The sequence below is a fragment of the Ictalurus punctatus genome, chromosome 22 (assembly GCF_001660625.3).
Source record: "Ictalurus punctatus breed USDA103 chromosome 22, Coco_2.0, whole genome shotgun sequence".
NCBI classification, from domain to species: domain Eukaryota; kingdom Metazoa; phylum Chordata; class Actinopteri; order Siluriformes; family Ictaluridae; genus Ictalurus; species Ictalurus punctatus.
Window position 1 is genome coordinate 3150001 of NC_030437.2, and position 24057 is coordinate 3174057.

Sequence of the window (24057 nt, forward strand, 5' to 3'; positions counted from 1 at the left end):
TCTCGTGTAAAGAAGCCCGGTAATAACCGAAGCACTCGGGTTAAAAAGTTCCAGCGCTTTTTGTAACAGTTTACACCTTCGGCGTCATAAAGACACCTCATTGAGCGAAACTGAACAAGGTGGAGAAGAGACCGCGCCGTCCCTCGTTCACCTGCCGAGCCTTGAGGAGCGCAAGGGGTTCTCGCTCGTGTGAGGGAGAGTCGCTGCACAACTTCAGGTGCCGTTGTGATCTCGGATGGTGGGGGGGGGGGGGGGGGGGGGAGAAAAAACCTCGTAAAGGTCCGAGCAAACTCGTACATCAACGTGAACGAGGGGAAGAAACCCTCGGGCCGTTTCTCGTTGGCTTTTATGACGTGTGTGTGTAAACCGAGTTATGGGAGAGTGGCGGGGTTTTTCCGCAGAGCTGTAAATAACGCTGCGGCTTGGACGAGGGCTGGGTTTGAGAGCTGATAAACAAGGCTGATAAAAAGCTCATCTGCTGAGCGCCATCTGCAGAAAGAAAGAAAGGAAGGAAAAAAAAAAAAAAAAAAAAAAAAACGTTGTAAACTAGCTCAGGAAACAGCGCTCGCTTGGAGGGGCGCTAGTCGTGTGAGAAACCAGTCGTGACCTACCGTCTCCGGTTTTTCAGCGTTTTTCCACTAATGTCCAAGGAAGGATTTGGGTGGTTATGGTATCATGGGTAGTCACCAATTTAAAGATATATATATATATATATATATATATATACACACACTAATTAGAATGCATTTCCATCTCTTAACGTCTTTTGTTTCTCTAGACTCGCCCTAAATCACACTCTAGGACCCTCCATTTTTTTCAGCGCAGGCACGCGACTGCTCAGAAAGCCGTTAGGCTGCGCGACTGTTGTAAACACCGCTTGCGCTTATTCTTTGATCTCCGTGCGTTTCTGTTTGTTTTGGTCCTGTCTCTGCTCCTTTCATGTCATTGGTTTGTTCCTCTAGTGTGTGCACCTGTTCCGTGGTCAGCGCTTGATTAGTTAGTCCGTCTACGTTTACGCTGCGGTTTCTCCGTCTCGTTACAGAAAGTCTTACCGCACATTTCCGTATTGTTCCGAACCTCGTTTTCATGAAAATCCGTTGTTCTTTGGTTAAATTTGGTTATGGATTGTTCCGGTTCCACACTCTTTCAACGTAATAAATGCTGACAGGGGATGAGATCCTACGGGAAAACTGCTCTCTCAAAAGTGAGAAAATTAGAACAATTAGATCCCATTCATTCGTTTCAAACTTTAAAAGGCCTGTGTTTGGGCGATGGACCACTCTCGAGTGTCTCGAGGCGCGGCAGTGTTGGGTTCAGAAACCGACACCGGTAAAGGATACAGTAATCAACACACACGGAGATTCTGGAGGAGTCTGAAACTCAAGGCCTCGACGCCTTGCTCCTTACGCCGTCTCGGCCTGTGTGCTGAAGTAAAGGGATTGCTTGCGACACTCTCTGAAGGCTGCAAAGTGTCACGCCGTTACAAAGATACCAACACATGCTAATGGGCGCTAATCCCAGAGGTCCTTTAGGCGAGATGGAATAATGTGGCACTGGGGAAAACCGCATGAACGTTCTGTGACTGCACCATCAGAATCTCGAGTCGAAACAACCGCCTGGCTTTTACAGACAGGCTGCTGACGCACTGGATTATGGGATATGTAGGAAAGGGAAAGATACATGTATGCACGCTGGGGGCAGAGGGGAGCATTTATTTTTTCTCACCGGGATTGTTTGGGGTTTTTATTCACTTGTCTCCATCACCTTTATCCTGTAAGGAAGCGTTTCCATCCTGGTGGGTGTGGTCTCTTCAAGGATGACTCCGCCCACATCCCTGGGCCACGAGGGCTACCTGGAGGATGCTGTGACCTTCATCGTCGCCGGAGCTCCCCCCAGTTTGGGAGATTTTGGAGACTTAGAGTATCGACACCATTTTTGTTGGTGGCCCGACCCCTCACTAACACACTTCATGGTGTTGTTGTTTTTTAATTTCCCTTTATTAACGTCACATGTCCTGTATGGAGACGTTGTTGTTTTGATTATATCAAGTCGTCTGGAAATAGAACACTTCACCAAGGACAATACTGGGATGAAACACACCCCTTCCTCCATCAGCTCTAATAAGCAGACTTGCTATCCAGCAATACTGCTGTAAATCAATGTCGCGTGTGAGGAGTGAAGGTCAAAGCCATCCAAATAACCCCCCAACCACCGCCCCACCCCCCCCAACCCTCCCCGACCACCCTCATCCCCATCTCTCTTGCTCCCTGTCTCGCTCTCTGTCTAGGAAAAGTGAAGATATTATACACGGGTTTCTATATACAGTGGGTCCCAGACAGACAGACAGACAGACAGACAGACAGACGGACAGGACTCTTTGCTTGCACAGCTGATGAAGGACTTTTCTTTTTTTCCTGAAACATCCTGTTACTCTAGAAACTCTGCACATACATTTTACTTCCTAAATAAATAACTACTCTACCGTTACTAGACAGACAGACAGACTCATTTGCTTGCACAATAATTACTTTAGAACAATGCAGTTATTACGTAGACAGGCAGACAGAGAGAAATAGATAGATAGACAGACAGACGGATCCCTTTGTTGGCACAATGATGAGGTAATAAAGTCCACTGCAGTTACTCACTGATAGACAGACAGACAGACACACAGACAAATAGATAAGACAGTCCCTTGCATAGCATACTTTGTTCGCCCTTTAAGTCAGATACACACACACACATACATACATACACACACACACACACACACACACACATACATACACACACCCCGAGCGTCCTCTACTGTGCACTATTCCTCATATTTTTGTTATCGATTTTCACCCTCTATTAGATTTTTATCTCTTGCGCTGGCTTGTAATCATCTCCAATAGTCCTGGGAAGGGCAGGGGAAAGACTGAGAGTGACTGCAGAGAGAGAGAGAGAGAGAGAGAGAGAATGAGAGAGAGAGAGAATGAGAGAGAGAGAGAATGAGAGAGAGAGAGAATGAGAGAGAGAGAGTGAGAGTGAGAGAGAGAATAAGAGAGAGAGAGAGAGAGATAGGGAGAGAGATGGTGAGAGGGAGAGAGAGAGAAGGGGAGAGAGGGAGAGAGAAAGATGGTGAGAGAGAGAGGGAGAAAGAGAGAATGAGAGAGAGAGAGTGAGAGTGAGAGAGAGAATGAGAGAGAGAGAGAGAGATAGGGAGAGAGATGGTGAGAGGGAGAGAGAGAGAAGGGGAGAGAGAGAGAGAGAGAGAGAGAGAGAGAGAGAGGGAGAGAGGGAGAGAGAAAGATGGTGAGAGAGAGAGAGATGGTGAGAGAGAGAGAATGAGAGAGAGAGAGAAGGGGAGAGGGAGAGAGAGAGAGATGGTGAGAGGGAGAGAGAATGAGAGAGAGAGAAGGGGAGAGAGGGGGGGGGATGGTGAGAGAGAGAGAGATGGTGAGAGAGATAGAATGAGAGAGAAGGGGAGAGAGAGAGAGAGAGAGAGAGATGGTGAGAGATAGAATGAGAGAGAAGGGGAGAGAGAGAGAGAGAGAGAGAGATGGTGAGTGAGAGAGAGAGAGAGATAGAGAGAGAGAGATGGTGAGAGAGATAGAATGAGAGAGAGAAGGGGAGCGAGAGAGAGAGAGAGAGAGAGAGAGAGAGAGAGAGAGAGAGAGAGCGGCAGGAAAGAGGTGAGTGGAGATGACAGCAGACGACAGTTTTTCACGGCTCCATCAAACTCTGCTGCATCTCTGCTGCATCCGCAGGAGACTTCACACGTCCGAGCGCCAGACTTCTGACACGCTCAGAATAAATGGAGTAAACGCACGCTAGTCTCATGGTAGCGGTGTTAATATTGTGGGTACAGTAATACACGTGCGCGTTTAAGTTGTGTTCTACGTGTGCTCCTGTCTCACGGCCGCTCAAGACCAAACCCCTTTCTAGTGGCTTTTCAGATCTGATTGAAGAAGATTCATTTATTTTAACAACAACAACAACAACAACAACAAAAAGACAGCTGGAAGACAGAAGAACCCACGCATGCAGACGCAGCTAACACGCGAACCCGATGATAAGTGGATGGTTTCGAGCTGCGCTGAGGCAGAGACGGGGGCGGAATAAGAATGGAGCGCGTGTATGTACTCAAGCTGTTTAAAGTCCTCGTGGTCTGATTCTGGATGTTGACCTGGAAACAGGAAGTTGCTGTGATCGACTGATTCGAGATACGCCACGCCTAAACAAACTTCACAGTAGCATGAAGCAGCTAAGTACGGAAGAACAGCCAAGAATATAGCACATAGCTCGATCGTGTGTTGCTTATGCAGTCTCTGTAAAAAGTTCCCGCCCCCGTACATCGCTGTAACCAATCAGGCTGCGGTTCCCGTCCCAAGTGCCAAAGTTTTAAACATGCAAGTACATTCCGCGGCTCGATTTCTGGAAGGATCTCCATTTTGTTTTGTTGTTTGTTTGTTTTTTGCCTGCGAGCGTGTTCCAGATCCCAGCGAGATGCATTTCGTTTGTGAATTCAGCTTCATATCGCTGTCAAAGGTTTACAAAATAAAATGCAACGTTCTTTAAAAAGAAGAAGAAGAAGAGGAGAGCAATCCCAGACCAGTGGATCACATAAACCTAAATGGCAGCTACAGATGTGACGGAAGATGTGTCTTTGACTTGAAGGTCATGAGGTCAAATCCCAAGAAGCCAACACTCGGGCTTTGAGAAATGGCTCAGCTCTGATATTGGATGTGTTTGGGATGTTTTTCTTTGGTTCACAACACACACCCCCCCCCCCCCCCCCCCCCCCCCCCCCCCCCCTCCAAGCCGCCCCCTATCGCTGGGGAACTAAAAGTTAATAAAAAGCCACAGAGACGGGTTTTGAGACGGATAATCTCTCGTAGCTTTGATTAATGAAACGCTTCATCACTTCTCGAGCGACAATAGCAGCAGAGATGCTAATCTAACGCTGATCTTCTTATGAAAACGTTAGCCGGGAAAAGAAGACCAGGCGTGGGCGTTCAAACGAATGGGGGTCATTCGAAGGCTGCACCGTTTCGTTTTTTTTTTTTTTTTGGAGTAGATATGACTAATCGTCCGGGTTGCGACACCGATATGCTCCGACATCGCTCACTCGCGGCGTGCTGATAAGGCCACGTGTAGGTCAGAAGTCGGTGTCCAGATTTATCCCGCTGTTCTTTCATGCCAGCGCTCTGCATAAATGAGAGGCGTTGTTGCTCATAAATTACACAAGTGATGCCGCTTAATGGTGAGCGATCGGCCCTCCAGGAAACAATGCGGCGGTGCTTTTTTTACATTTTTGTTATTTTTTATTATCGGCGCCGCGACTGTATTTCATCTGCCACTGTTCGCTCGTTTGGTTTCATTTAAATGTAAATGCGAAAGCGCACACACACACACACTGGAGCAGGTGATGGATTCGGGTATGGGGATGGGAGGGAGTCGACCTTCACCCGGCATGCCGTGTTCACATGTACGATCCTCTTCTTCCGGACGCTGTCCTTCTCCGGCCTCGGATGAAACATAAACCTGCACCGAGATCATGATAAGACGACGTCCTTGAGGGTGTTGTTTGGATTTGTTTTTTCCTTTCCCATCTTTCCACAACCGCACACACACTTGCATATGTGAGAGAAAAAAAAAAAAAAAAAACGTGAGGGGGGAAAAAAAAAAAAAAAAACTGTGAATTTTTTTTTTTTTTTTAAGTCAGAAAACAGATGTACAACTATTTTAGAACAAACCAAACTGTCTAATCACACTCCTCACACTGATCCGATCCGTGTGCATGGAAACTTCCTGAAGCTTTGTAAGCGTGTGAAGCTGAAGCCGGGCTTTAATAAGGCTTGCCACCGCGATTAGAAAAAAAAAAAAAAAAAGGGAAAGCGGTCCAGCCAGGCGAGATGACGGCTATAACGTACGCGGAGAAGTCGCTGAATTAAACGCCGGCCGTGAGGAATTAACACGAACGCGGCGGCATTACCTCCTGCGTTAGGCATTAAATCAACGCTACTGGAGATCATTAAACCCGGGAAGAATTATTCCGACCCTATACATGCTAATCCGCGAGGCGCACGTTAAATCAACGCTTCGCACCGTTAGACCGCAGGTTACTCGGCACAGCGGGGGGACGTGGGAAAAGCTTCATTTAACACTCGAGCGCAGAGGGCGTGCTGTTTAAAAAAAAAAAAATGTGCTGCTTACAAAAGTCCAGATAAGTGACTAGCACGACTGAACGGGGACAACTGGAACACTTAATGGCTGTAAATAAAACACATCCGCGAGTATCTTAACACTTCTGACGAGCATAACGTTCTGGGGATTTTGAAGTGTTTTTTTTTGTTTTTTTAAACTTCATTAATCAGCCCAGCGAGGGGAAACTGAATCTGTCCTTTCTCATGAGCGGCCTTCACTTATAAAACTTCCACAAGCGCAGCACGTGATTGGCTACCGAGTCCGCTACAGAAAGCAGTGGATGTTTATTTCCCCCCAGACTTATTTCTTTCATTAGTCCAAAGGGTATCTTCCCAACATTAAGTAGAGTTAAACCTCTCCCATTCTTAAAAATTCGACTCCGCCCACCTACGGAGTAAACGCAGCCGACTCAAACGAGAATAGCCGACTATCGTTTCCTTCTCGCGGACTGATCGGGTGAACCCTCGGTTCGCCGACACGTCGCTACGGACGCTTTCGGAAAAGTTTTCCAGGAAGAACGGCGAATGAGCGTCGGAGAAGCACGATAAAATCGCTTCTGTTTCTATCTGTCCATCGTTATATTATAAAACTATTTGTCGAGTCATACCCATATAGCTCCAGTTCTCTTGGCAGAGCAGACGATCCTCGCCGCTTCCGTCTGCTTAACCAATCCGTCCGCCATGAGTTTCTCTTCCTTCTTGTTTCCGTGCAAAATAGTGCAGAAACAACCTGCACAGCCAGTCGATCAGGCTCCGTTTGGTCTACGTGATCGAGAGCTCTCATTTCTCGATTCCGCCGAGTTCCCCCACCCCCACAGTCGCATTTCCGAAAACGCTCGATTTTGCTGAGGCTTTTTTATGGAGAACTACTTGAATTGGCGGAATCGCAAATCGCACGGAATTGTTTCGCAGAGCCCTTTTAGCTGCACTCACGTGCGACGCACGTGAATCGAAGAGGGCTAACCCGTCTCGGCGTGACCCGGCGGAAAAACCTGCGGCGATTTTGAAAAAATCCCAAGCTCCTCCGAGTATCGCGGCGTTCGCTTGATCTCGCGTCCATTTCCGCGCTCGCGAAATCCTGGACGGGCTGGGGATTTCTCCGATCTCTTTTTTACATGAAAAATCGGTGTGGTATGTCCGTCATGTAATACAGCGAGTGTACGGTCCACTTGGAATACTACTTACGTTGACGATCTGTAAGACAGTCTGCGCCAATAAATCTTAATATAGCTGGATTAATGCATCGAATGGAATTCGGCTACCGCAAGACTGAACGTTGGGGAGAAAAAAAAAATATTCAGAACTAGCCTACATGGGAAATGTTTGACGTGACCGCTTCTCTGATTTAAGTCTTTGGAGAGTGACCTTCTGCTTCTCAAACAATAAAAAGCAGCGGCGAGACGGGGAAAAAAAATAAAAATAAAACCCGCCCGATTTGTTTTCCATCCGCTGATACATTTCATGCGTCATGCTGTCTGAAAGCTCGAACTACTGTATGAAATGTCCCGTGACTCGTACACGATCCCGTGGCCTCGGCGCACGCCTTTAAGAGTTCATTAATGCGACGTTAGAGCTCTTAATTCCGTACTGTGGGTGTGATTGCAACAGCGCAAGAGTAACCCATTCCTCTAATGCAACGCTGCAGGAGGGGCTCGTTTACACACTGAACGCCGTAGGTGTTCACTCAAGGCTGTAAGGGCTTTTGCTCTGTAGGGTCCCGCAGAGTATTGGCTGCATACTGTATAGGAGTATAACGTATTTCACGGTGGTGGTGGTGGTGATGGTGATGGATGCAGGAAGCAGCGTGCGCTGTGCAACTCGGGTTCGATCCGCATGCAGGACTTTATTCTCCATCTGAACACCGGTGAGGAGGCACTGCAGTGGCTCAGGCACCACAACACAAGGAGGATGGAACATACCACTATAATATAATAAGGTTAATTCCACATGCATAAGGACGATGAGGGCTGGTGCACGCGCGCCTGTTGCATCTTCCTATGCGCGAGACATATGCATGTTATAAACCACATAGATCAATATTTATTTATTGTAAAAAAAAAAAAAAAAAATTATACACACACAGCTTTAACAACATGTTCATGACCACATTTGTGCAAGATGTTCAGATATATTACACAATGAGTTTATCATGCGTAAATGAGCCCGCGCGAGCCAAACAAGCACGTCCTCGTGCGCTCTAATAAACGACTCAGGAATGCCTATATCATCAAGAACTGCTGTGATTTCCACATCCACGCAATCATTCTACAAACAACTGAGTTTGTTGTTTTTTTGTTGTTGTTTTCTTCTAAAAACAAAACGCAGTTTTATTCCCCAGAACTGTTCTTACCTCGGCCGCACGCGCACTTCGCGCACAGGAGGAGAAGCACGGCGACGTCCCAACAGCGACCGCGTGCACTCAGAGCTCGCATCTCTGGGGTCTTTCTCCTCCTCAAATTCGCAACATTTCCCTTCTTTCTACGAAGCCTCGGCGGCTTGAGTGAAATGTTTTCCAAAGGAAAATCAGGGGGGCGGTGGTGGAGGAGAGAAAGATAACTTCACATACTCGAGCCGAAGCTATCCAACTGCCGTCATCACGCCGCTCCCAACTCCGAGTGCTCAACTCCGGCTCGCGAGCTGCCTCTTCGCACTTTCAAGCGTCACACGTGGGACAGCCAGCCAATAGCAAGTGGACGAGAGCGGCGCTGAGAGACACGTCTTAGCCAATAGCGCGCCGAGGTGGGCGGGGTTCAGCCAGTGAGCAGCATCAGCATCATCAGAAGCAGCTGCAGCTGTTTCAGTGGCACGCGCGTGAAGGAAACCGTTGACTTTGCAGTTAGCTAGCAACAAGAAAAGAAAGAGAGAAAAAAAAACCTGACAACCTGAGAAACGAAATAAAGTTAAATTAAATTACCTCAGCGAATTGAAATGGGGCTAAATTAACAGAACAGCACTTTAAAACTAACTTTCTTTTAAAACTTCGAAAAGTTTTTATTTTTATTTATTTATTTATTTTAAAAGAGCTTTTTGTAACTCCCCCTTAATGTTTATATCTGGTGGGTGGGGGGAGGGGCATACAAAAAGAACAGTTTTAGAGATATCCTCATTTTAATTCGCTTTGGGGAAAATGATTAAAACTTTTTTTGATGACTCAACGTGTACTAGCATTGTGTTTGTCCAATTAAACGCGCTCTAGAATGTGTTTGTCCCGCCCCCAGGGGCGTGTCTCACTCTGAGGAAAAAATGGCTACCTGAGACTGGATCGAGAATGCCTGTATACACTGCCGTGGTTTCTACGGCAGTAAGATTAAGCGATATCATTTAACCTACCACTCAGATGTCTCCCTGTTGTGTAAATCAGTCGCTTGGATATAGAGCCGTCACTCTGACTTCCTGATTCAAAAGGAAATGCATCAACGTATGTAATGAAATCACGGCTCTCAAGCTGTGGGAACTTTAAGGAATTGTAACTCATTATTATATTCAGAAATCTTTTATTTTAATTTTTTTATTTTTTGTGAGATATGTACTCTAACTAAATCATTTGAAAAATACTTTATTTTTATTTTTTTTTAGCTACCACCTGCCAAAACACAGGCAAGTTAGATCATTTTTGCCAGCTGGTAAATTGTTCTCCAGCTTCGTTATTACTTGACTAATCCCGTCAATAATCATTTGGGATTTTTCGAATTGCCGTACTGTTGCGTTATTTCCACAAAATTCATAAAATTCAGAAACTGTGTCCTTTCTACCAGCTGGCCAAGATAAAGATAAATGGGATTAGTAAATAATAAAAGAAAATGATTTTCATGGATGACTTCACAATTGGTGCATGTGCCATTTCGCCCTTATAACTTAAAAAAAAAAAAAAAAAAAAAAAAAAAGGGTAAACATTTAAGAATCATTTTCAATTCTGAATTGAAGAAAACATTAAAAAAAATCTGTTAACCCATCTTAGAAATGTTTTCACTAATATATACAAACAATACACTGATTCTTATGTTAATAAACCAGCTGTGTATAGTAATTTAGGATTAGGTCAGGCCATGTTTGCAATTAGTGCGTGGATTGTAAGAACTTACATTCTTCCTCGTACCTGGGCTAAATGCAATACCTCCTTTATTGAGAGCGAAGAAAAAAAAAATCATATTTTTCATTTTTTAATATGTTGGCCTTTGAACAGAGCGCATACATTATAGTAATTGTTTGGAAACTCCTTTGTGTAAATGAATGGTTTTTTTTGTGGGTGTCCTCCACTATTATACCATACATAATGTATCAGCAGTACTGAAGTCCATTTACTATACCATAATCACCTTTACCTTCATCTCCAACAGAGAAAAAAAAAGAAACTGTTTCTTCTTTTGCATATTCAACACACAATAAGGTGTGGAAGCGATATTACATTTAGGGGAGCAATTCGAACGGTTAACATGACTCGCATTTTTATAGGCGATGGCGTTTAGGAACACAAGATTTTGCTGCAAACCTAATTATGCAAAGAAGAACATTCAGGCGCTGCTTTTTGTTTCGCGCTCGCGAAGGCCATAAAACAATTACTGGTCATGGAAACGCGAGGCAAACAGGATTTTAAGTTTGATCCAGCGGGACGATTGTAAGATCTTGCATTTGATTATCAGGGCGATGCCTAACAGCGTTAGCTATTTCGCTGATTTCAGGTGAAACTTCAGTGTGGAGAAACAAGCAGGAGAAGTTTTATCATCTATTTATACAGTGAAGAGAAAAATTAATGTCTGCTAAGAAGGTCTTTTTGTGTGATATCCAAATAATGACTAGATGCTAAGAACTGTTTTAATGAGACAAAAACGATGACTCAGTGAGGCGGAATCATGACCACTGCTCATGACGCATCGCAAAGCATCGGAACACACTCGTAGGAAAGTGCCATCAGCCCTCTTCCTCATATACAAGATCACAGACCTCAGCAGTGCTTGTTCTTGGCTGACTGGAGTGGAATCCGATGTGGTCTTCGGCCGGTGTAGCTCATTCGCCTTAAGGTTCCACGTGTTGTGCATTCTGAAATGCTTTTCCGCTTACTACGTTTGCAAAGAACGGTTAGTTGAGTTACCGCAGCCTTCCTGTCAGCTAATCCAGCCGTTCTGCTCTGAGATCTCTCATCAACAAGGCATGTTTTTTGTTTTTCACAGCATACTTTAGAAAACACACCCCCCTCAACCGGGGGGCTTGACGGTTAAGGCTCTGGGTTCCTGATCAGAAGGTCGGGGGTTCAAACCCCAGCACTGCCAAGCTGCCACTGTTGGGCCCTTGAGCAAGGCCCTTAACCCTTTCTGCTCCAGGGGGCGCTGCATCATGACTGACCCTGCACTCCGACCCCAAGTTCCTAACATGCTGGGGTATGCAAAGAAAAGAATTTCACTGTGCTGTAATGTATATGTGATCAATAAAGACCCATTATCTGCATGATATCTTGCCAGTGAGTGTATATTACACACATATTAAATGCTTTTTAAAGATTAAAGGCATTTCCCAAAAAGACTCCACAAAGAAAAGAAAAAAAATAAGCTGTATGAAAAATTATCTTAAATAGTAATGGAAGGATTCATCCAGTTAAAACTGTCACATGACCTACTAAAAACAACTAGTAAAATAAAGAGTTATAGGTCATGTGATCATTTTTAACTCTACATATCTACAGAGATAGTGGTGCATGTTGGGTCACGGCTTCAAGGATATATTGTATTTTCTAAGCATTAAAAGAAAATTTAATTTACTTAAAATAATAATCATAATAATAATAATAATAATAATAATAATAATAATAATTACATGCCAATTTTTTCATTAATACCTGATATCCAAGTATGAATGATGAAAAGTGTCCAAGAAAGTGCCCTGAAGCATACAGTCAAGGTTTTTGCTTTCCATCACACTTTGTAAAGCTGTCTGAGACATGCTCATCACACACACACACACACACACTCACTCACAGCCTACGGAGATGCTCGGCTCCATTCATGGTCAGAGAAAGCGTGATAAAGGGACTGTGCTGTGGTTTCTCACTGTTCTTGTTGCCAAGCAAACTGAAGCCCTTATTTTATTTCTTTGAATGCAGTCTGGCTTTTTTTCCAAGACCTGTTTTTATTCAAAGGATTGGCTGTTTTTTTTTTTTTTTTTTTTTTTTTTTTTTTTTTTTTTAACAATTTTTTAAACAAGATTCTAGCATCCTTCACCAACAGAACTGAAAAAAATGTTTCTTCATATTAACTGAGTGAGATTGGTACAGTAAGCCATACAGCATACAGTACAGTGATGGAAGAAATAATTGATTCTTTACTGACTCATGATTCTTTGTCGAATGATTCCTCCATTGCATTTGAAATAGCTTGTAATTTTATAGAACATTTAGTCAATTTAGTCTATTTTTGTTAAATAGTCAATACTTTGTGTATTATTAAGTATTATAAAGTATTTTAGTCAAAACTTTGTGCTACCTCCCTTTGCCAAGATAACAGCTCTGAGTCTTCTCCTATAATGCCTGATGAGGTTGGAGAATACATGGTGAGGGATCTGAGACCATTCCTCCATACAGAATCTCTCCAGATCCTTCACATTTCGATGTCCACGCTGGTGGACTCTCCTCTTCAGTTCACCCCACAGGTGTTCTATGGGGTTCAGGTCAGGGGACTGGGATGGTCAGGGCAGGACCTTCATTTTGTGGTCAGTAAACCATTTTTGTGTTGATTTTGATGATGTTTTGGATCATTGTCCTGCTGGAAGATCCAACCACGGCCCATTTTAATGTTTCTGGCAGAGGCAGTCAGGTTTTCATTTAATATCTGTTGATATTTGATGGAGTCCATGATGCCATGTATCCTAACAAAATGTCCAGGTCCTCTGGCAGAAAAACAGTCCAAAAACATTAAAGATCCACCTCCATATTTAACCGTGGACATGAGGGACTTTTCCATACGGCTACCTCTCTGTGTGCTCCAAAACCACCTCTGTGTTTATAACCAAAAAGCTCTATTCTGGTTTCATCTGACCGTAGAACCCGACCCCATTTGAAGTTCCAGTAGTGTCTGGCACACTGAAGACGCTCGAGTTTGTTTTTGGATGAGAGTAGAGGCTTTTTTCTTGAAACCCTTCCAAACAGCTTGTAGTGATGTAGGTGACTTCAGATTGTAGTTTTGGAGACTTTCTGACCCCAAGACACAACTAACTTCTGCAGTTCTCCAGCTGTGATCCTTGGAGATTTTTAGGCCACTCGACCCGTCCTCTTCAGTGTGTTGAGACGATATAGACACACGTCCAATTCCAGGTCGATTCATAACATTTCCAGTTGACTGGAACTTCTTAATTATTGCCCTGGTGGTGGAAATGGGCATTTTCAATGCGTGTGCTATTTACTTATAGACACTTCCCATTGTGTGAAGCTCAACAACCTTTTCCCGCACATCACAGCTATATTCCTCGCTCTTACCCATTGTTATGAATGACTAAGGGAATTTGGCCTATGTGTTACCTCATATTTATACCCCTGTGAAACAGGAAGTCATGGTTGAACAATTTCCTGTTCCTAGTCACTCAGGTGTACTAAAATAAATGTAAATTATCAATGGTAATATACTTCAAATATATTTTTCTCATATGAATTCATAGGGGAGCCAAAAATGGTAAACCTGTATTTAACAATGATATATATATATATATATATATATATATATTTGATATCCATGAGAGCAGAGTATTTGAATGAATTTTTTGAACAAAAGATCAACAGGTTAAACAATTTTTGATATTTACTCATTACAATTACAATTGATTCCCTTAATATTTGAAAATATAGATATTCTGAATTATTCTGAAAAATCTCAAAAATTCATGAAAGTTGAACGAGATAGAATAAACCCAAGCCACTACACTGACCAGTATCTACAATTTAAAAAAAGGTCTTTTTAACTGTAAATGCAACGTCCTAACTGAGAAAATTGAGCTCACACAGAGAAACATTTTCTTGTCAAAAGATATGTACACTTGTGAAGCTATCATCTGTGGACGCGTGGGTGTTAACTATCGGCAACAGTTAAATAGTTTTGCCATTCAAGGCTTCGCTGAAATTGCTGTGCTCGATTGTAGGTAAGTGTTAGGTTAGGTATTATGGCGGTGATATGTCTAATTAGTCTGTTTTGTTTATTTAAAAATGCCATTTGATCCATCATCCCTTGCACTATGTAAGCAGAGCTAATGTTTAATGTTTAGTTGAGCAGCAAAAAGCTATTTATCTCTTTTCAAGTAGTTCAGTAATGGAATGAATTTTTGTTGAGTTCTTGTTGAGAAAAACATTATTTCTATTCGGTAGACCCTTCTGGCATTTGAGCATAAATACTCCAATACGCCACACAGACTGTGGCCGATCTGCCTCTGCCTGGCTGACATTAGCTGGCTAGCCTGGGAAGACAACTCTTGGCAGTACCGCTATGCAAACAAGATTGAACAGGTTACTGTCACAGGGTTGAAAAATTAACATGGCTTTGCTAAGCTTACAGCTCGTTTATTTGTGGCTGGGACTGAATATCTGAGGCAGCTGGACTGTCTCGGTTTTGACACGCATTCCTGTTTGTGCTTATATGAGTAAAGTGAAGCGGCCGGTCCTAACACTACACTGCAATCATCTGGCAGTCATTCCAATCGACTCTGTTTTTTTATACACATTCTGCATAGATATCATTTTTTTCTGCATGGGAGCGTGGTCAGAAATACATCATCGTACATTCAGAGTATGCTGTAACGTTAAGCATTTTCGACACGGAGTTTACAATATTTGGGCTTCACGGTAACATGACAAGCTGTGTTTTTTTTTTTGTCTTATTGACCTTGAGAGAGATAAAGAGAGGCTGATGAAGGAGCGACTGCTCATAGAGGCTATGACTTAAATAATAACAACTTCTTTCTCTGTTTTGTTCCATGACATTAAATGTAACAAAAAGTAAAAATTGCAATTCTTTCAATAAATAACAAAAAATTGTAATTGTTAGCAAATTGCTGTGTTAGAAGAGGAATAAAACACTTCAGGATGTGCCTTTATTGAAAAATAATGAACTTTATGGAGGTAACAGTAACAGTATTTTCCTTTAACTGAACGTCCCCAAGTGTTTTTATTCCTTATAAATAAATGTCAGTGTTTTTAATAATGACGAAAAAAAGCAACAATTCTTTACTTGGATGCAATAGTTAGAGTTCTTAATGCTTTAACAGGTGGGTGAAGTTATGAAAGCTTTATACTGGGATAAATGGGTGGAGTTAGCACTTGTACATTTATTAATAATAATAATAATAATAATAATAATAATAACAACAAATGTATTGGTTTTAGCAATAACAGAACTGGCAGGTGATGCCATTTTGTTGTTTTTAGTGTTACTTTAGTGACGTCAGTCGTGTCGTTGTTGGTTTTAGCTTTCGTTCCCTTTAAAAGCCGTGGGATGTAAATCGCACCATGATCATATCTTAAAGATTGTGTTGTTATTTAGGGATTATTTGGCGTAGGAATTTACTTTGAACTGCAATCCAATCAAAGCTTCACTGTTTAAGCTTCACTGTTGGGTTTTTGTTGTTATTGTTGTTGTTGTTGTTATTGCGTTTGGATTATAAACTAGACATTAGTTGTACTACTGTATAAACAGCACGCCAACAGCTTTCCAACAAGACTTACCGTACGTTTTGTTATTTAGTCCCTACATCAGTCATAAGCTACAGGTTTGTGTGCATCATCAATCTATCTGTGCTGGGGGGGGGCAAAAAAAACAATATAAAACACCACACATCTGTTTGAACTGGGGGTATTTTTATTGACCGTTAAATCTCAGTGTCTAAAATGGGGCAAAAGTAAGCCTAGACCGCCGAGCGTCAATGATAATCGATCGGCCTGGGTTTTACTGTCACTGTTGCTGCTTTGATCACAGTTATAGATTATGACTCTGAGGGCTGGAACCCAAATAAAAACAGCGTGTTTACACATCCGCTAGCCTCTTGTGTTCTCTTATTCACTATGATCTGTAGGATACAAACTGATATCCTTTATGTTAGAGAATTGGTTAGAGTGCATTTCAGTGCTCATGCTATGGACGAATAAAATCACATGTGGGGAAAAAATGAATCGTGTGTCAAAATCACATTTGAACGAAAAATCACATTGGAAAATAAATGAACCCTGCATAAATATCTGTCTGTACAGGTCTGCATATTGTTGTATTTACTCTACATTTACTTCTTTTAAAAAAAATCACTTTTACATGCCAGATAAATAATTCGGCACAGCAGCTGTCAGAACTTCTGCATATTTTTTATTTTTGTTTTTACGGGATGACTTTCAGTGATATGTTTTGCGAGATGTTGAAACGACTTTCATTACATGCACTAAATTGCATCATCTTGATTATAAATGCTCGCTCCATATAAAGTTCCCAACATGGCTTCTGACTTCTTACTGGAAGTTAATTAACGGTAGTTGGAGGAGGGAAAAGTTTCTCCCAGTTTGACAGACACGGTTTGATGCAGTTTTCTGCTGTGTTTACTTCGACACAACTTTACAAAGAGAAAACTTAATAAAAATAAAAATACTAAATGCTCGTCCGGTGGCTCGTACTCACAGATAGAGGACTTATAGGCTGTATCTTTAAAAACTCAATCGAAGTACATGACATGGCCTTAAGGACCGACTATTGTATTTATAATATGTGTCTCTTAGGGGAACCAAAATGGAAGCGTATTGATTAGAGACTTGGAAAAAGATAAATAAAAATGTGTGGTGTATGAGATGGTGTTTATCAACTTCAAAAGTGAAAGAAGGCCTCAGAAGGTGAAACTGACAGCTTCCGAGTAATAAGGTCTCAAGTTTCTTTGCCTAAGGTAAAGCAAACCACTTCCCCTTGTCTAGTAGTCAGGAAATTTAGTGGAGGACGCATCAGCCAGAGTGCATGCCATCATCATGAATATTCGTCTCCAGCCGCTCGTTGCGAGGGGTTTTCACGACACCATCTGGTAAACAGCCAGCGGGCAGCTTAATATTAAATTCCTGACACAGAGGAAACATCGAACATGGACAGGTACTCCATATGGCACACTCCAAGAGCAGTTTAAACCCTCGTGTTCACTTCGGGTCAAGATGACCTATTTTAAAATTCGGCTAAAAGCGGAGCAAGATGATATTTTATTACCCAATGTGGACTTTTATGGTTGTCCTATTCCCCCCATCTCTTATTAATTACCCCCCCCACTTCCCCCCATCAGGGCGATCTCTGAGCACAAGAATAGCTTTGGGGTCTCAATTTTCCATCAGTACTGTGTATATCACTAATCATGGAGATAATTGAGGCCTGGGTCAATGGGATATCCATTGCTAAGTAAGTGAGCAGAACAGCAGGGTTAAAAGCTTAACAGCTTTGAACGTCTCTTTTTTGGGAGGAGAAAAGCGAGGGATCAACTTTCACTCGGAGCAAAACATCCGCCGGAAAATCTGGCAATACTCCGAGACCTGGACCCAAAGTGGCAAAATGATAGTCAGCACTTAGGGGTAACACAAGGACACGTCGATATCTGTCTCCGTTTTTGAGATCTCTGTCAGATATTTTGTCTCTCATATGCACCCGGATTGTGCTTCCTGATGGAATATTATAGCTAGCTTGGTTCTTTTTTTCTTCCAATTCTGCCTTGAATATTGTTGATTTTGCAAAGATAGCAACTACAGAGCACTATATTTCATATACACAAGTACACACACACATATAGATACGAAATGCTGCTTAATATAACAGTAAACTAAAATGAAAATGTCATTGGATTACCAGCGTTGTGGCTCCAAGCCATCAGGAAACAGTATGCTGTTTTTTTTTTATTTTTATTATTTATAATAGTTGGAAGAGATGTGTTAGGAATACACTAGAAATACTACAACAATATGAAGTTCAGGTAATAAAGCTTTATGATGCTTCAGGGTATAAACTTGCCATGAGCAATGCAAGTAATGTAATCATTGATTCTTGGCCCAAAGTCTGAAGGCATTCTTGTTTGTTGAAGTTATTTTATATAGATAATATTCTGCATTATTCACTTTCCATAATGGAATAACTGAACTGACACACTGACAATTCAGAAGTATTCATTTATTGTCATCCTCATTGAAACGGTAAGTATTGTGTTGTAAGCAAACAAACAAGCAAACAAACAAAAACAGAATAACTGTTCATCAATAACGGGTGTAAACTCAGGGTTATATTTATTAGAACACAAAACTATGCTCGGAACTTAACGATCCATAAATGATCAAATAAGACTCAATGACGAGGAACAGAAACAGCCAGGTAGACGTAGACGGACTAATTAAAGGCCTTAACACGGAACAGGTGAACACATTAGGATAATCAACAAGTGACAGGATAGGGGTGGAGACAGGACTAGAACAGAAACAATAGCACACGGCAAAGTAAACAGAAACACATTGGCATGAGCCCAAAAACACGCTGCATTAGAACTACACAAGGGTGTAAAATCAGTGATGCGTTTATTATGGCAAATCCTAATTTCATTATCAGAGTCCACGACAGGGGTCAAAACACAGGAAGACAGTGTTACACGAGGAAGACCAGGAAGACGGTGTTACATGAGGAAAACACAGCAGTCAGAAATAGGGAAAACTAAAAGAGAACAAGGCGGTACTTGCAAGGACCCGAACACATAGACAAACTAATCTGAAGCCTTAACACAGAACAGGTGAACACATTAGAGTAATGTTCTACAACCGAAACAAAAGCACCTTGTTTTGTCAATTTTCCTCTTTCTATCTATCTATCTATCTATCTATCTATCTATCTATCTATCTATCTATCTATCTATCTATTTATCTATCTATCTATCTATCTATCTATCTATCTATCTATCTATCTATTTATCTATCTATCTATCTATCTATCTATCTATCTATCTATCTATCTAATTATTTGAGACAAACGTCATTCTTTATGATCTTGTGTTGTATGGAAGAGGATCTTGTACAATATGAGTAAAAGTCTCATCATCAACAACAACAACAACAACAACAAAAGTTGGCTTATGTAACATTTCACAAGACACATCCTTGGTTCTTAGCCAAGTAAACATTCAGTTGAAGATAAATTTCAGCTTTTTTATGAATATGTTCTATCCTTAACGTTCTTCGTGGGTGGTTCAAGATCATATTCAGAAATGCAGCACTGAGGACTCCTACAATATGTTTTACATTGGTTACCCAACAATGAAGCACTGACTCTCTGAGGAAGTAATAAATTGCAAAATGTACATTTCCACTGGACCTGTATTCATATTTCATTTGGAAATTCACATAAGTATGAAATGATTTTTTTTTTTAAATTGTCTTTGCCTCGGGCCTTGTTCTGACCTTTTCATTTTCTCGGCTTTAATATCATTTGTGCTCTTTAGATGCTGCGTTGTCTGATTTGCATCTTTGGAATAATAGATCCGTATGTTTTAATCCATGCTCAGAGTGTGTGTGTGTGTGTGTGTGTGTGTGTGTGTGTGTGGGGGATGAGTAAAGGGATATTAAAATTCAATTCTGTAAAAAGTATGTGTGTGTAAGGGAGAGAAATACATTATATGCACTGTAACTATATCAAAACTGGGCTTTATTGCTTACTAAAGCACATTGCTTTACTTCCTACAAAGAATCTGTGTGATAATAGATCACTGTGCTCACACGCCTCTAAAACAACTCCTTAAGAATCTTCCCAACTAGGTGTGTTATAAATGGGACACACCGGGTGGGAGTAGAAGAGACACTCTATCTCCACTGTTTTAGAAAACAGAGCCCAATTATTATTGATCCCGGTCTCTTACACGTCTCAATTTCATTTTTCACACCGTCCTCAGCATCAGAGGAAACGCTAAAGTGAATACAAATGGAGAAGAGCTTGTGACTGGCCTGTGTAAGAAAAAAAAAAAAGAAAGGGGGGAGGATCATCTTTAAGAACTCGGCAATGTGGGAATGGAGAATAAATCACAGATAATCTTTCTTGACCCATCACGCTCGGCAGTCCTCTAATGCACACGCGAATGCAGTCTGGGGATGAGTTAATTGAGAGTCTACAGTGTGTGAGGAACATGACTGTGAATGATACAGCATGGATAACGACACACGGTGCTTAGAGAGTCCCGGTTGAGGCAGGATCTAACAGATTTATCCCTAGTGATGATTTGCCAGGGCCACAAGGTGGATTAGCCAATATCTTTCGTCTCTAGCTGTTCTTTTCCTCGCTGCCCATTTCCCACGTTTGAAAAATGCTTCGGCATCAAAACAACTCTATGGTGGCTAGTGACATTTAGAGAAGATTACTGAAAGCCTTTCGTCTCTGGCTAGCCCTTTCCTGCGTCAGACCAACTGTTTATTTCCAAATTTGGAACAGTTCAGCTATGCTAATGAATAAAAAAAAAATACTTAACAACAATTTTAGCTTTCCACCACTAGTCTGTATTGGTGAAGGATGCTAAAGTAGCTAGGGATTAGTAAAAGTGGAACAAAAGTTGTATTGTGTAATGCTAAGGCAATCTTAGATTGCCTTACATTTGTTGTTATTAAGCAGCATATAATGCTAGTTTGTCTTGCAATGCTAAAAAGGTTTTGAGAACTAGCATGACATAACACTTACTGAAACTTGAGTGTTCAGGAGGGTTTTTTTTGTTTTTTAAATGAGGGCTTCTAAAACATTTTATGCACTTTTATGCAACAGTAATTAATCAGTAATTAACCAAATGTCACAGCAGAGTCAAAATCCCTGGAAGACTGACATGACCCTTCCTGTGAATCCTGTATGAATGGACGCTAAGACAATTGAAGGAAAAGTGGACAACTTCATCAACTAGCCGAGACAATGCCTAGTACTATTCATAGGAAATGACAGCAAGGACGTATGCGTGAATGTGAGAGGATACATTACCGGGAGAGTGAATAACATAATTGAACCAAGACAAGGCCTAGTAAAATTCTCAGGAAATCCAGCACCAAGGAAATGATCTTTGGCACTAAAGACCAGTAGTAGAAAGCTAATATTGGTTTATGTGTGAATGGAAGTTGATCTTTTTTTACTGGGATAGATGACACGCTGATGCTTTTTATGGTAACTGAATTAAAACATTAGCGCGATAAAGCAAGAACGGGTATTAAGGTTAATCAAGAAGCAAATGAGAAATATCTGTAAATGAACCAAAAGGTCAGCGAGTATAGTAAAGCAAAAATGCAGGTAATAACCAAGATCAAGTGTCTGAAAGGTAAATTCTACCATTTCCACTCACTTCCTGTCACAATCCATTCCAAATGTCAGTGCAGCCTGATGAAATACCACTTGAAGGCCACAAGGTCCAAACATTACTGGTGAAAGTTTGCAGATAATGGTCTGGGGTTTAAGTGTGAAAACCCCACATGATTGTCATTTGTTATTAGCAATGCTTGTTGAACTGTCCCGTTTAACTTCACTGCATTACGAGCAGCTGCAGCTCAGATCCCACAAAGGTGCGACCTTCACTTTTTTTTTCGCCCCCTCTCAATCACCCACTTTCTCCTAATAGATTAATCACCCTACTAACTCGGACAGGCCGCAAAACCACAGCCTCTTTGTCCTGGCAGACAATTTCCCCTCGATCCCCAGAAAGACTTGGCAGCCGTATCTCGTTTCATGTTACCCGAGACCCCGGCTCAGCTGATTAAAACGAGCTTCTCCAGGAATATGAGAGAGTCCTCATAATCGAAATCACATCCAAAAGTTTCATCTGCAATTTAAATCTGCATGTGAAAGGTCTCCGAAGAAATCTCGCGCATTTAAGCCTTCAATGAACAAATTACAATGGGCCTGTCAAGGAGGACGTGTAATTTTCACCGAAGAAAAGTATAATTTTATTCATAGCGTCTGGACCAAAAGAGTTCCCCCTTCTTTTTTTTTTTTTTTTTTTTTTTTTCAAACTCCAATGACATAATAACTTTGCACTTCTCTGAAAAGGTCACTTGATACAAGACGGGCTCCTGCCTTCAGATCTCTGACACAAAACCTTAATAGAAGTGTGCATTTAATGTTCGGAGGGTCAAATCACAATTGGCATCAAATAAGACACCGCAATCTTGTAAGTTAGTCGAGTCTTGAGCTGGTGTAGCCTCATAAAGCACTCAGCCGCTTAACATAGCTCCTAGCGATGGGACTCTTGAAACAACCTCCTGTGCCAAGTAGCGTCCGTGAGAACTTAATGGTCCGAGTTCTAATTGGGAATGAAATATGGCTGAGACTCTCTCTGGAGCTGAACAGTGAGCCAGGCAGTGACTATGTGTGAACCTCGCATTTTGCTGAGAGCATGCTGAAATACTCCAAAGTAGAGAGGAGGTGCTAATTTGAAAAGCTGCGTCGGCTTGGAAATAAAATTTGCCGATGTACACGTCTTTCTTGGGAAAGACAGTCAGGAAATTACATGTTATAATGTGTTTATATGACATCATGTGTACATCTATTTTGTTTTTAACAACTGTCATGACAAACTATTATACATCTAAAATATTTGTAATAGTTGATAAGTAGCATTTGCCCTGCAATGGATTGGCACCCTGTCCAGGGTGTACCCTGCCTTGTGCCCGATGCTCCCTGGGATAGGCTCCAGTTTCCCCGTGACCCTGAAAAGGATAAAGCGGTATAGAAGATGGATGGATGGATGGATAAGTAGCATTTGTGAGCTGTAGGTAAAATTGAGATATATTTTAAAAACCGATTATTAACGCATCCCTCTGGGTAGTCCGGTTTCCTCCCTCAGCCCAAAGATGTTCTGTAGGCTTATTGGCATTTCCAAATTTTCTGTAGTGTGTAGTGTGATGGATTGGCACCCCATCCAGGGGGTCCCCCACCTTGTGCCCTGAGCTCCCTGGGATAGGCTCCAGGCCCCCCACGACCTTGTGTCGGATAACCGGTTCAGAAAATGGATGGATGGTTGGATAGATTATTAATGCCAGAGCCAACCATGGCCTGGGTTCTAAGAAACAAACTTGGCTATGTTCTCCGGGTGGGAGGGGCCTACTTTCTTTCCACAGTGACACTAGCCACCAGCTGTGAGCATCTGTGAGCTCATGTATGTGGAAGAAGGCAAACAGCACTGTCTTCAAGTACGTTACGCTGCCCTGTGATGCAACAGGTGTTAGCTCCACCCATCCCATTTTGGTAGCTGGTGAGTGGGAATTGGCAAAAATTACCCAATTGGTAATTTTGGATGATTCGTTAAACGCTCTTTCAAATATTCAAAGCATATTCAAAGAACGCCCAACAAATCTCATTAACAGAGATGCTAACATTTCCAATTACAGTAACCATAACATTTAGGAATTTTGGATTTTAAATTTGGCCTGCTAAGAAGCTCATATGCAGCTTCCTTGAAACACACCTATACAGGTGATTGTATGACATGGAGAGCGTCATCGTTCACGGCTGTCTCGAAATAATTTCCTTTAAAGCAAAATCAATAGAACACGCTCAGACATAAAGGATTCGTTTGTTGTGCCGTGGTTTCACACGCGGTTCCTCGGGGCTACGATCCATAAAATAATACTCCTAATAATAAATTTATATTTATAGGCGCCTTCCAAAGCCCAAGGACGTATTACAAAGAATAATCACAACATTAATGCAAGCAGCCCAAGAGAAAAGCCGTACAGCGCGTTCAAGGAAGAAAAGAAAAAGTTCATTTTTGTTCAAAACACAGCCTTGTAGAGAGGAAGGAGACCAAAGACTGCGAGCTTCACAGCAGAATGGAAGTGAAATCATGTTGCTTGTTACATGCTTCTTCTTCTTTTGGTACAGTAGCAGAAGAG

General features: G+C 41.9%; 1 protein-coding gene across 1 annotated transcript in view; it reads right to left on the bottom strand.

Annotated features, from left to right (window-relative positions):
• Nucleotides 1-9061, bottom strand: part of unc5db (unc-5 netrin receptor Db) — a 162237-nt gene extending 153176 nt beyond the window's left edge. The window contains exon 1 of the mRNA XM_017451208.3: nucleotides 8542-9061. Coding sequence (XP_017306697.1) covers nucleotides 8542-8623 — 82 coding nt within the window. The 5' untranslated portion in view covers nucleotides 8624-9061. The remainder of the gene's footprint in view (nucleotides 1-8541) is intronic.
• Between the last annotated feature and the right edge of the window lie 14996 nt (nucleotides 9062-24057).